Consider the following 14,499-nt stretch of genomic DNA (forward strand, 5'->3'; position numbering starts at 1 on the left):
TCTCAGATCAAAACTTCACTTCGGGGCATTTATGACTTTTTACTAGTCGGTGGGTCATTGTTTACTTTGTGTAAATTACTCAACATACTGTACAACATACATTTCTGTTTTTACAGGCTCTACTTTGACAGATAATGTGTGAGTGGAAAGTGTCCGCACAACTGAGATTACATGGGTGAGAAACAAGTGTGGATATCACCATATTTGTTACTTGTGTTGTCATTTTAAATGCAAAAATACACACTCGCTTATAGTTTCTATAAGCCTCTGGCTACCACTTACTTAGTTTCAGGGTGGTAGGCATGAATTGAAGCTTGTATGTGAAGACTCAGACCATCTAAGCTGCCCGCGGTTTGTTTGTCCTTTGCGAATGCAGTCCCCTCTGGGATCACTTTATTTTCACTTTTGTGTAATTCCAAAAATAAATTTGCCTTTTATAGTTTACTTTACAAAATGAATGTAATACAGATGCACTGGGAGAGTTTGTAGACATAATTTTTCCTTCAGCTATTACCATGTATGGAACAAGGACAACTGAAATCATGTGATCCAAAACTAGTTGACACAGTCAACAAAACAGTTAGTGGCAGAAGTAAAGTTTTCTAACTGCACATGCATATTTTATAATTTACAAATCTGAATTTAAAGATTGATTTAAAGGATTAATTTAAGGATTACGTTTAATTTGGTAATTGTGTAGATGACAAAATATTATATGAAAATATGTATGACAGTGTTGCTATTATTCAGTGCACCTAAATCAGATTAAAGTTAGTTGCACGATCATTCGAAAGTCAATAAGATATTATATTGTTACTTTAAAGAAATTACCATTTTAATTCAGCAAAATCTAAATAAATCTAAACAAATTTAATAGATCAAAAGTGCCATAAAGAGTTAAATACAAAGTAAAAAAAAAAAAAAGATTTATATTTCAAATAAACATTGTTCTTTTGAACTTGAAAATATTATGCACAATATTGCCGTTCCACTGTATTTTTCATCAAATTAATGCCTTGGTGTGCATAAAAAGTCTTCTTTCAGAAACCTCAAATATGTGAACAGTACAAACCTGATTCCAAAAAAGTTGGGCCACTGTACAAATTGTTAATAAAAACAGAATGCAATGATGTGGAAGTTTCAAATTTCAATATTTTATTCAGAATGCAACATAGATGACATATCAAATGTTTAAACTGAGAAAATGTAGAATTTTAAGGGAAAAATAAGTTGATTTAAAATTTCATGGCATCAACACATCTCTAAAAAGTTGGTACAAGGCTATGTTTACCACTTTGTGGCATTCCCTCCCCTTTTTATAACAGTCTGCAAACGTCTGGGGACTGAGGAGACAAGTTGCTCAAGTTTAGGAATAGGAATGTTGTCCCATTCTTGTCTTAGGTCTTCTTCGTTGCATCTTCCTCTTTATGATGTGCCAAATGATTTATATGGGTGAAAGATCTGGACTGCAGGCTGGCCATTTCAGTACCCGGCTCCTTCTACACAGCCATGCTGTTGTAATTGATGCAGTATGTGGTGTCGCATTGACATGTTGGAAAATGCAAGATCTTCCCTGAAAGAGATGATGTCTGGATGGGAGCATATGTTGTTCTAGAACTTGGATATACCTTTCAGCATTGATTGTGCCTTTCCAGATGTGTAAGCTGCCCATGCCACACGCACTCATGCAACCCCATACCACCAGAGATTCAGGCTTCTGAACTGAGCACTGATAACAACTTGGGTTGCCCTTGTCCTCTTTAGTCCGGATGACATGGCTTCCCAGTTTTCCAATAAGAACTTAAACTTTTGATTTGTCTGACCACAGAACAGTTTTCTGCACTTCTGGATCATGTTTAAATAAGGCTTCTTTTTTGACCTATGTAGTTTTAGCCGGTAACAGTGAATGGCACAGTGGATCTTGTTCACAGAAAATGCTTTCTGAAAGTATTCCTGAGCCCATGTTGTGATTTCCATTACAGTAGCATTCCTGTATGTGATGCAGTGCCGTCTATGGGCCCGGAGATTCTCTGAATCTTTGGATGATATTATGCACTTAAACTCTTTGCAATTTTTCTCTGGGAAATTCCTTTCTGATATTGCATGCTTAAGGTCGTCTGAATTAAGAAAAACAGTTTGGAATCTTAGCTAATTTAAAGACAGATATAGATAAATAGAAATGGTTTGTATCAGGTGTGTAAAATTTGTGTGGTGATTTTTCTTTTTTTTGTGCTCTTCACACTCTGACACACCAAAACAAACATATTTTTTGCTGCTTGTCTAAACAGAAACACCTAGTGTGTGATGTTGCAAAAAGTAAACTAAGTACATGGGTTCATTGAGTAATAAAAAGACAATCCGCACACTCACACACAAAAAAAAACACTTGCGTTACATACAGACAAGCACTAGCGGACAGAGAGCGCACGGCTGGAAATATGTTGCGTCAAACAGATGAAAACCAGACAAAAATATTTGCGTTTTTTAAATGCTCATAGGGAACTGAAGTAGCTATCCTGCTCCAAGTCAAACATACTTCGTCTTCAGTGCATATGAAGTCCGTGTGAGTTACGTATGTGGAGCAGAAGCAGCACGGACTCATTGTGCTTTCACACAGGACGCCTTTGCAGTCCGCTACTGATCTGCGGCTGTTTCGTCCACAAACACAACATTTGTTCATTATTCTGGTTTCAAATCATGTAAACAAACAAACAAAAAACACCTTTTTCAGCATTGTGACTCTCTCATCACAGTACAGTAACAATCTTTCATAGACATAGTTTAATCTCAATAAGTATAAACAACCTATCATTCATGTATTTGACTTCTAGGTTTTAAGGGGTAGTGAGTGGATTATATCACTTACCTGGGTCCATGGAACTCACGAGGAAGTGGCCAGAAAACCGTGAGGAAGGAACTCATCCCTGAAATGTGAGCTCTTAGCTTGAGAGCAGGGATCACATCTCTCACTGCTAGACCGCACCAAGTGTAACCCCAAGACTGAAGAAACAGCTCTTTCATAGAGAATTTGGGTACCGCTGGACCTTTAGACTGAAGCGGGGGTTTGCCCTCATATAATTGCAAGTTTGGTCTTCATATGCAGGGTGGAGGCGGCCTGTCTAATTACAAGTTAGTCTAAGCAGCGAAAGCTGACATATGCTCAAAGGCCAAGTACATGAAACATGCATGATTCCCCCAGGTGACAGTGTTTTGCAGCACTGCAATCCCACTCTCCTCCACTCTCCTCACTCTCAAGTGGCCCCACTATCAAGGGTAGTGAGGGTGGAGGAGGCTGGGAGGCAGCTTTGGGCAGTAAAAAGGTGCCTTTCAAAACTTTGTTACCTCCCCTGCACATTCGACCGAGGAATTAATCAAAAGGGGTGACGCTGAGCTAAGCCTTTATCCTTCAGAGGACATTGGCACACCCTGCGATTGAAGAGATCGAAATCGGATCCTCCTCAGGTGCCCCGAATAACACGCAAGACATGACATGAGATGGATCAACTCGATGGTACGTGATGCTGTAGACAAACGGTAGGTCCGTAGGGACTGACCCGGCAGAAAGTTTGAGCTACAATCTTCTGATCTCCCAGAGTAGTCCACAAACATAGTCTCAGCATGCTTATCAGACACGTGAAACAGCTATCGTGTCAGAAGAGGCCAACAAAAAAAAATGACTGCATCCAGAAACACTTTGACGGAGAATCATCTTTAAAAAGCAAAAATCTGAATGAGTGGATGCATGAGTGGATCCCTAACGTCATTGTCTATGTAACGTCAAACGTGACTAACTTTAAAGGGAACCGTACATCCTATGCTAAAATGTCTTGTCCCTAGGCTAATCTTTTAAATGTCTGACTTCAGTCATATTAACATAGACACCAGCTCGCAGGTCTAAAAAAAGACAAACCAAATAGAGAAAAGGTCATCTGATTGAGAAGTTGACCTCTCACCTTTAAGTGTCATTGATGGATCTGATTGATTGGTACTGAAGCCTCCATTACCTCGAGCGTCATTCTGCTCTCCATTCACCACAGAATATATCCACCTGCTGAGTTTCCTGCTCTGCACCTGCCCGTAACACAGAGGGCACTCGTGTCAGCAGCTGCCATTCTGGACAGCAGGATATCTGTATGCACAGGCCAGCTGAAACCAGGGAGAGGCACGGGCAGAGGATTAAACCATCCAAAGAGCAGTGTCCCATGATGAAGCGGTCTATCATCCTGTCACTTGCCTGTCCTGTCACTGTCCTATCAGTCGCCATAGAAAAATATGGGCCGAGAGCAGGCGAGGCGGGGGCATGGTTATCGTGAACACAATTTTTTTTTCACCTCAGAGTAGAAGCGCTGAGCTTCAGCAAATAATAGGAGCTGTCTAGAGGCTAAAGGCTTATGTTTTTTGAAAATGTCCAAGTACACCACCCTATTGACTATTTTCTTTCAGAATATGCGTCCCTGTCATTGGATTGTGATCGGATAAGGGCCGTTTGTATATCTAGTCAGTATAACAGCTGCAGTGGATGGATAGACTACCAAAATGCGAACTAGTGATCTGAAACAATGGCCTCAGCACCCAAAGGGGCAGGGATGAGGTGACCAGACGTCCCATTTTTTTCCTGGGGGTCACAATTGGTTGTAGATTAATTTAAAGGTACTGAAGGCTGGATAGGTGGAATCACCCTGATAGAAGTGTTCTCTCGTGCGCACGCTCCACTCCCTCAGTTCTCCCATACAGAGCGATCAGTTCTCAGCGCTCAAATACACACACTTTTTCAAATGTATTCCTTGATTCAAATTTCTCATAAGCTTGATTTGGTCTAAAGAGAGAAGAATTAATGATTATTTTAATTTGAAAACTACATATAAATTAGCTACCACTGTGTTAATGTCTTAGCATCATTCCAGGGAGGCCTTTCACCCTGTTACAACTTGATGAACCACTGAAACAATTTTGGAAACATTATTTTAAAGTAAAAAATGTTACATAGTGTTGCTTTAAGGACATTTTTATGGTGGCTTTAAATCTTGCATCAAATAGTGAACTGCATACTGTATGCAGACTTGCATTTACAAATCACCAGCATGTGCTAGTAGTAGTATTGAACTACAAGCAGCAAGACAGTTGCAAGCCTTTGATTAAAATTATGTAAAGCTTTTGATGGGACAGTTAGGTCCTACAGATGTGGTGACAACAGCTTCGCAGAGGGGGCCCAATTAGATTTTTTTTGTCATGGGGCCAAAATTCCTGGCAGCGCCCCTGACAACAAGATATGGGAAAATATAATTTATATTGTGTTTGTCATATATTCAGAGCAGAAATAGCAAAAGTTAACACATTCTTCACTTAGAAGTACAGATACTCATGTTTAAAAAGACTGGTAAAAGTTGAAGTACTGACTACAATTTTTTCCCAAGTTAAAATAAAAAGTATGGGCTATTACATCTAGTTAAGTAAAGAGTAAGCATTACTACCTGTTTTAATGTCATGCTCATTTAGTGTCAAAAAAACTCACAATTTAAATTTTGTTAGCTAATTAATGTATTCAGGCTGAACAACCATATTTATTTATTTTTTCCCCAGGGTGCTTATTTCTTCTTATGATTTTATACAAAATTGTATTGTATTATTCTTGCACTTTTGTTTTCTTTGAATAAAAAAAAATGCAGATAAAGGTGTTTTTCCTGATAAATCATCTTTACAATCAATATACAGTTGCGACAAAATGTGGTTTATCTGTCTTCTTCAGACCATTTCTGGTATTTTTATAAGAATATAATATATTTGTAATGCAGTGTTAATCGACTTCTATCCCTTAACAGAATACTATAATAATATGATTTTTGCTTTATTATCTGATATGAAACCATGTCAGATCACAAAAGGAAGTTATTTCAAACACCTATCTGATGTTGAAGTGAATTTGGACTAAATACATTAATTAAAGAAATTATCTTGTAAATTGTAAATTTTACCATTTTGACAAAAGGTTTGTAAACAGACTCACACACATTGCAAAATTGTATTGCACGTCTGTTACTTCTCTTTGCTCCCTTCTGCCTTGCTCCGTGGTAACTTCAGCAACTAGCCTACATCTGTGGCTGTGATAGCAGGGAAATAATAGACCAATGTGGGGTTTTGTTTTCTGTATTACATTAGGTTGAAAAAGGTGAGTAACTTACTAATGTAATGAGCCTGGTCTGAAAATGTAAGAAGTAGAAAGTACAGATATTTGTGTAAAAAATGTAAGGAGTGCAAGTAAAAAATTATCAGAAAATAAACAGTGAAGTAAAGTACAGATACCAGAAAAAAATTACTCTGATTCAGGGTGCTATAAAAGACTAAGAAAATGAATCAAAATGCTTTTATTTAGCTTTTTATAAATGAGCAAAAAAAGAAAGAAAGAAAGAAAGAAAACCCTAATGTAATAATTACATATTTTGAATTACATGTTATATTATTGGAATAACAATTGAAGTGTTAACAATTGAATTTTAACAACTGAAAATCTAAATGGAAAAAAAAGAAAATAAGTTAAATAACAACAAGTTAGACCTTCTGATTTGGCATCACATTATTTTGCTTTCATGGAAGCAGCAATCATGCTGCATGAACTCCACAGATTTGAGTAAAATCTAATGATCATGTTTTCCAACATGATTTGAGCTGATCCAAAGAGGATCTTGAGCTTCAATAGAAGAACATCTGACAGTCAGTACAGTCACATGGTCAATGTAACAATGCTGATTACTGATTATTCTTCTTTCTGTCATTTTTCATTAACATTAACTTTTATTTCCTAAAACTATTTATTTGGTTTAAATGGGATTTTAAATCCCAGGTTTCCATTGTTTACTCAGATTTTTGGATTCCTCTAAATTCTTAAAATTCAGTTGAGCGATGATTAACAAAAATTTAACAAGATGCACAAGATGTAATTTGTGCTGTACACTGTAGTGTGATCTTACACACAGAAAAACTAACTCATCATTTGGGGGAAACCCAGATTCCCCCATAAAATACCATATTTGATCCACTGCCTTCCATAGAGAGCTTTATGGATCATGTCCATCTATGCACTTGAGAAATGCTTCTGTCCTCTTCAGTGAAAGCCCTTCTTGCATAATTGACTCGCTTAAAATCAGTGTGCTCCCTCTCTGCATGTAAACGTGGCTTTCACAGGGCAAGTAGCTGCTGAAGTTACGGCTTACAGTGGGTCAACCAGACAGGGTAATTAGAATGAGTTTTAGTGCAGTGGAAATCTCTGTAAAGAATTCCATATTGTGCAAGTTTTTAAAATATTCCTCCAGTGAGTGAAGAGGCTTTTAGGAGCTTTCACCAGCTTCAAGGAGACACTGAATGACTTTAATATTGTTCTGCCATTGTTGAGTTCTTTTCTAACACAGTCTATGGTTGTAATATAGCATAGTTGTATTTATATTAGGTGGAAATTGTAGGTAGCATGCATTATTTTACATTGCGGTGATACCAATAGAGGACAAAGCGGTCTTTAGTTAATGGACAGTATATTGTTCCTTTACAGTAATAAAGCAAAATTAATAAAGCAAAAAAAGAATAATTAATAGCACTCAGGTTATTGCAAAATACAAATGCACATGCACACACACATAAAACACACACAGCAAGTGCCTTTATGTCCATGGCAGTGGAAAGAAATGCCTTTGCTTTCAAACCAGTTCCCATCCTCTCTTAACTCACAAAATGATTTGTGATACAGCCAACATTGCTTAGAGCTGTCTCAATGTGGTTTCAAAGACTGCCTAGGATGACTGTGAAGTGAACTGAAGCTCCCTCTTGTCTCTGCCACCTCAGGGAATGTACCTTCTCTTTGTGAGGGCAGTGTCTTTAAAATAAATACTATTCTCATTTGATTTCCTTCTGAAGAAAAGGCTTGCATAAGACTTTAGTGTTTAGTAATTGGTCAGGTTTTTTTGGTCCAAAATGAGTATTTCCTATAAATCAAGTATATAAGATTAAATGCAAATCTTCCAAACTCTGCAATATGGATGCATTTGATTTTTATAAAATAGTCTCCAGAGCCACTGGTTGTTTCAAATGTACATTTACATTAAGCCATTTTGCAGACGCTTTTATCCAGAGCGTCTTACAATCAGTTTTCACTTGAACATTTTAAAGGACGAAATGTAATTGATCCATTTTACCCACCAAGTATTGTTTCTGCTCATTTTGATGGTCTCAGAGTTAATGGAGGGAGAACTGGGACGCTTTTGCTTTCTTTTATCTGTCAGGAGGAAATTGGCCAATGGTTTCTGATAATAGCAATATGTCACAGAAACTGAAGGGAAGTGAAATTGTGTACAAAAAAAATTGATGGTCAGATAACAAAGTTATTCTTTTACCTTTCACAGGTCCACAGACATATGAGTAAGACATCAGGGAAATACATACAATGAAATATATGAATTATTCCTTTGAGCTTGCACACAAACATAGCATGCTGCTTGTATAGTATGGAACATGTCATAACTGCTGTCGCAAGTTGAACTGTATTTCGAATATTGCTTTTTTAATTTAAAAACTTTGTGAGCATCAGTCAATGCTTCCTTTTTTTCTTTTCTTATCCAGGGTGTACCTCTGGGCCTATAAATGAGACTAAAATGGTGGAAGAGAAGAAAAGACAAGAGGATGAAAGCCATCTACAATGCTCTACCCTGGGGAAATAAGCACAGGCCATTTTGAATTGGTGAAAGACTAAGACCCAGCTCAAGCACTCCACTGGTGTGAAAACTTCTCCATTGGAGACTTAACCTGCAAATGTATTAGTTATGGTCAGCGGGTTTAATAAGGGGCTGACATATTAGTGCAGAACACCCCAACTCATGTGAAATAATTCTCTGGACCAGAGACTGGAAGTTTTTATCCCTTGGCTGAAGGGAAAGGGTTTATTACCCTGTTAAATACTGTGAGGCTCCATCCAGCCTAGTTCAGACTCAAGTGGCACCCCAAGCTGCTACCAACTGGCATTGCTCATGGCTTCCAGGAGGGCATTAGGAGCTAGTAATGGAGGTATGGTGAAGAGTGCCTTCTTCTGGTCTTTGGCCATAATCTATCTGACTCACATAAGTGGAGTGAGGGGGGATTGCTGGCTCATAGAAGGTGAAAAGGGCTTTGTGTGGCTGGCAATTTGCAGCCAAAACCAGCCACCCTATGAGGCCATCCCTCAGCATATCAACAGCACCATAGTGGACCTTCGATTGAATGAGAACAAGATCAAGAGCATCCACTACTCTGCCCTTAGCCGCTTTACCAACCTCACATACCTGAATATGACCAAGAATGAGATTAATTACATTGAGGATGGTGCTTTTTCAGCCCAGTTCAACTTGCAGGTTCTCCAGTTGGGTTTTAATAAGTTACGTAACTTAACTGAAGGGATTCTCAGGGGTTTGGGAAAGCTGCAGTACCTCTACCTCCAGGCCAACCTGATTGAGACTGTGACACCCAATGCCTTCTGGGAGTGCCCAAACATAGAAAACATCGACCTTTCTATGAATCGCATCCAGGTGCTTGATGGGTCCACCTTCACCAGCCTAACAAAGCTGACCACCTGTGAACTCTACACCAATCCTTTCAACTGCTCCTGTGAGCTCTTGGGGTTTGTCAAGTGGCTCTCTGTCTTTCCCAACAGGACAAGTGAACGGATGGTGTGCGATTCTCCTGCAGGAGTCTCGGGCTACAGTCTCTTAAGTCAGAATCCAAACAATCCCACATACCGGAATGCTCTGCATATGCTGTCCACTGTGTGCACGGAGGACTACACGACTCCGTACATCCCTGTGCCTACTGAGACCACCACTTACCCTCCAGACTCTACACCATGTGGGCTGGAAGACTGTCCCTCAGGGACTGAGCCAGAGGAAATCAGCATCAGTCCCACGTACATTGACTTAGATGTGAAACCAATCATGAAACTAAAGCAAGTGTCTCACACGAATGCATTAATCACTGTTCAGATCCCTTACCCCTACAAGAAGATGTACATCCTTGTCCTGTACAATAACAGCTTCTTCACTGTTATACAGAATCTGAAGCGACAGAAGGAGGACATTGAACTGAAAAACTTGAAACCCCACACCGATTACACCTACTGTGTGGCTTCCATAAGAAACTCGTTGCGTTTCAATCATACTTGTTTAACACTATCCACAGGGCGTAGGAATGGAAAAGAGCCAGAAACTAGTAAATCATCAGCCACTCACTACATAATGACTATCATAGGATGTCTTTTTGGTATGGTAATTGTTTTAGGGATAGTGTACTATTGCTTGCGAAAAAAGAGACAACAAGATGAAAAGCACAAAAAGGCAGGAAGCTTAAAGAAGAACATAATTGAGCTAAAATATGGTGGTGAGCTAGAGGGTAGGACGATATCAAGGCTGTCTCAAAAGCAAATTATGGCTGGGGAGAACATGATCCGCATGCCCTATCTACCTTCCGGCAGTGGAATGGAGCAATACAAACTTCAAGACATTAGTGACACTCCAAAAATGGCCAAAGGAAATTACATGGAAGTGAGAACTGGGGAGCACCTAGATCGAAGGGAATGTGAGATGTCTATGCCTGGCAACAGTCAAGGCTCAGTTCCCGAGATATCGACAATCGCAAAGGAAGTAGACAAGGTCAACCAGATTATTACCAATTGTATAGATGCTCTGAAATCAGAGTCCACCTCCTTCCAAGGGGTGAAATCTGGTGCTGTTTCAACAGCTGAACCTCAACTGGTAATGATCTCAGAACAGCCTCAGAGCAAGTCTGGCTTCCTGTCACCTGTCTACAAGGACAGCTACCACCACTCTTTACAAAGACATCACACATCAGATGCTTCTCCGAAGCGTCCAAGTACAGCAACTGGTGGTCCACTGCGGAGTCCAAGGCCATATCGCTCAGAGGGGCCCTACAAGTCAGAGTCAAAGTATATTGAGAAAACTTCACCCACAGGGGAGACTATTTTGACTATTACACCCACAGCTGCGATACTAAGGGCAGAGGCGGAGAAGATCCGTCAATATAGTGAGCATCGGCACTCCTACCCCGACGCCCACCAAATTGAAGAGTTGGAAGAACCAGATAGTCGGAAAACGTCCATTTTGGAGCCCCTGACACGGCCTCGTGCCAGAGACTTGGCTTACTCGCAGCTCTCTCCCCAATACCACAATCTCAGTTACTCGTCTAGTCCTGAGTACTACAGCAAACCATCACACAGCATCTGGGAGCGCTTTAAACTCCATCGCAAGCGACACAAAAATGAGGAGTACATGGCTGCAGGTCATGCTCTGAGGAAAAAAGTGCAGTTTGCTAAGGATGAAGATCTTCATGACATTCTAGATTACTGGAAGGGAGTGTCAGCCCAACAAAAATCTTAATCTACTCAAGTGTTCGTCTGTGTCTTTTTGAAGGACCACAATGAACAGGACCAGAAGGAATCCTTAATCTAGTGAAATCACATTCTAATGGATAAATATTAAACTACAGTGAATTTCAATTTAGGGAAAAAGGTTTGTGTACCAAAATTAAAATATGTTACTTAAAGCAACAAGGGGAGAATATATTGCAAATATAAAATATATATGTTGAAATGGATTTTTAGTATTTGATTACCGCATGGCCAAGTCCTGTGACAGTGGATTTGCTGTTGTGTACTGTGAGACTAAAAAGAATCCAACAGTGACAGACAATTTTTGAAATCTTACTATTTCTTCTGCAGGACCACTGTAATTTATGGACCATTTTTCTCCCAATATTTGAGTTTGTTCTAAATACAAATGAACTATGTACAGATACTGTTTCTATATTTGCAACGTTCGCTGTTAAAAATGGAGAAAAAATATCTATAATGTGTATGATTCAGGTTTAGACCATGGATTTTGGAGTTAGCTCCTGTGATATTATCTGTCCTTAAATGAATGTTTACCGTCCTGATGGATAAACATTGCACTGGTCAATGAAATGGCATATTTTCTTTTAGGCCACAGTTTACGCTACCCTGCTTTGCCAATTTTTAATCCATAACACTAATCGGACCGCACAATATTACACCAAGGCTGATATAATGTTATATTTGTGTATCATAATCACAAAGTGAATCCGTTTGTTTGGGATGGTTTAGAAACATCTGCATACATGATTGCAGTGTCAAAGTGGAACAAAATGAAAAAGTAGAGCATTTTGATACACATTTAGTAGTTATGTCTGATATGTTTACCAGTAAAGCGCTCCACAAAACATGCACTTCTGCTTTGACCTTATGATGCCTAATAGTAGTGAGGGGTTATCTGATCATTAACCAAAGTGCTTGGGTGGCAGCTCATTACACATTTATCTGCAGATGTTTCCACCAATCTCGAGCCAACAGCCCTATGGATGAATGTATCACATACATAAAGCAGCCTTTTCAGCTGCAGTTTCTTTGTTGTTGTTGTTGTTGTTGTTGTTTTTACAATCACATAATTCCCATTTTTCATGCATTATGCTGAGTTTTGATATTCATACTTCTTTTCAGTTTCATGCATTTGGCATATCTGTCAACAATATTTAATCAATCAGAAGAAACAAAAATGTTTATAAACCTAAGGGTATTGTTTTAGGCTTTTCTACTGTTTGGCGGGTAAAAATGCTTTTGTAAATGTTGAATGCCACTGCACGGACCCTGTGGCCATCACTGCTGATCTGCCATTTAGGGAAATGCAGGAAGTAACTGGGTTGTCCAATATCTTTCTTTATTTTTTTTCCCTTTTTTTTTATTTTCAACAGCCTTAAACTTCTGGATATATCTGTATAACTGTGTTTTTCTTTAATTGTTGATGTTTTTGAAAAGTCTTCATCTGTTGTTGTTGTTTTTTGTTTTTAAGAAAGTACATTTCAGTAGACTTCAACAGCTGTCAGGTTTATACTTAATCTAGCAAGTAACCTACATGTTTTTATAATGCATAGTGTAGCACTCCTGTAACTCATTCAATTTAGAAATGTTGAGAAATCTGTGAATGGAGGGCATCAGATACAAAACAAGAGCACAATGTGTGTTATTTTGTATTTCTTAAAACTATGTTACCTGCTTTCAGACGAAGTACTGTGAAATAAAGGAAAGGGTGCACCCATACTGTCACAATCCTTATGATAACATTTCCCTGGAGTCCTGTTTTTTTTTTTTTTTTTTTGGTTATATTTATCCTCAAACTAGAATATAATGTTATGCACCAAATATTCTCACCCTATGTCACATATGATTAATTCACCTACTGACTAGAGGAAATTATAATACATAATGAACTTTAAAGATCTTCATGACTAGTAACACACATATTCAGAGTATTGCCTGGTCAGAGACATGATTAATTGGAATTTTTTTTTTTTTTTGTATTGTGTTATTTTAATGTTTGTATTAATCACGCTAAAATAGCAAGTCAAATTATCAGCCCAAAAACTGACTTTTACACCTTTTTTGTAATGTCACCGAGTGAAAATGAGGGGCTAAAACAGGATTCAATTACAATATCCTTCATGTGTGAAATTCACTGTTCCATGTTGAGAAACTGATTATTAACTGTTTGCATTAGATCAATCCAAAGAGCCACTTACTGCTTGGCCTTATATTATGAGATGATGTTTGGTATTAGTAAAATATCTGAACTCTTTTGAATGCTGACTGTCTGAAGCAGAGTTTAATATTTCTATTAATATTTCATTTAATATTTCTTACTTGTTTCTCAATGATTCCAGGCATTTTAATCTCAAGGTCTGAGGTTTTTTCAAAAAATGTCCATATTTGCTCTAATAACCCACACTTCTTTTTTGACAGATCCAGGCATTTTGCAAATAGCAAGAAGCAAGCAGCGAAAATAACATCCAGTTTTTTTTTTTCTTTCATAATGAATTGCTAAATAGCCACATCAAATATATTTCAGAAAATAAATTACACTTTGCCCCAAATCAAATACAGGCTTAGAGTTGTGGGGTTCGAAGATGGCTTGTCAAATCAAAGACCCCAGCTGATTTCATGGTTTTTCATCAAGCCAAAATAATGTGCAGCCTGTCAATTTGATCAGACATCGATTGCAGATATGTGAAAGAAAAGAAAAAAGAAAAGCTTTGTGCTTATTTTGAAATAGTGACAACAAATTAATAAAAAACTAATCGTGTTATCATACGTAAGTATATAAGTAAATATTAAACCTGGGTCTAATTGAACATAGGATATTAAATAAAGTTAATACACTTGTCAGGAACCGATCAAGCTAATCACCCACACCTGTTCCTTATCAGTGACCTCATCAAATGAAACTATAAAGCAGTCACCTCAGCCCCAGTTCTGGGTCAAGCCTCCAACAGGAAAAGACCATACGCTGTTGTCTCCCGATCCTGTGATGCACCGCAAACATAAAGATGTAAAGTTTACTCATCTTTGAAACACTAACCGGTGTCATTGTTCTACTACCCCCAGGACTCCTGAGCATTCTCCTGCTA

General features: G+C 38.4%; 1 protein-coding gene across 1 annotated transcript in view; it reads left to right on the forward strand.

Moving 5' to 3' along the window:
- The window catches only part of LOC113071741 (protein ELFN1-like), a 45,253-nt gene extending 32,231 nt beyond the window's left edge, over window positions 1-13,022 (forward strand). Inside the window, exon 2 of the mRNA XM_026245031.1 lies at window positions 8,605-13,022. Coding sequence (XP_026100816.1) covers window positions 9,009-11,402 — 2,394 coding nt within the window. The 5' untranslated portion in view covers window positions 8,605-9,008 and the 3' untranslated portion in view covers window positions 11,403-13,022. The remainder of the gene's footprint in view (window positions 1-8,604) is intronic.
- Window positions 13,023-14,499: the final 1,477 nt, after the last annotated feature.

The sequence above is a fragment of the Carassius auratus genome, unplaced genomic scaffold (genome assembly GCF_003368295.1).
Source record: "Carassius auratus strain Wakin unplaced genomic scaffold, ASM336829v1 scaf_tig00007968, whole genome shotgun sequence".
Classification (NCBI taxonomy): Eukaryota; Metazoa; Chordata; class Actinopteri; order Cypriniformes; family Cyprinidae; genus Carassius; species Carassius auratus.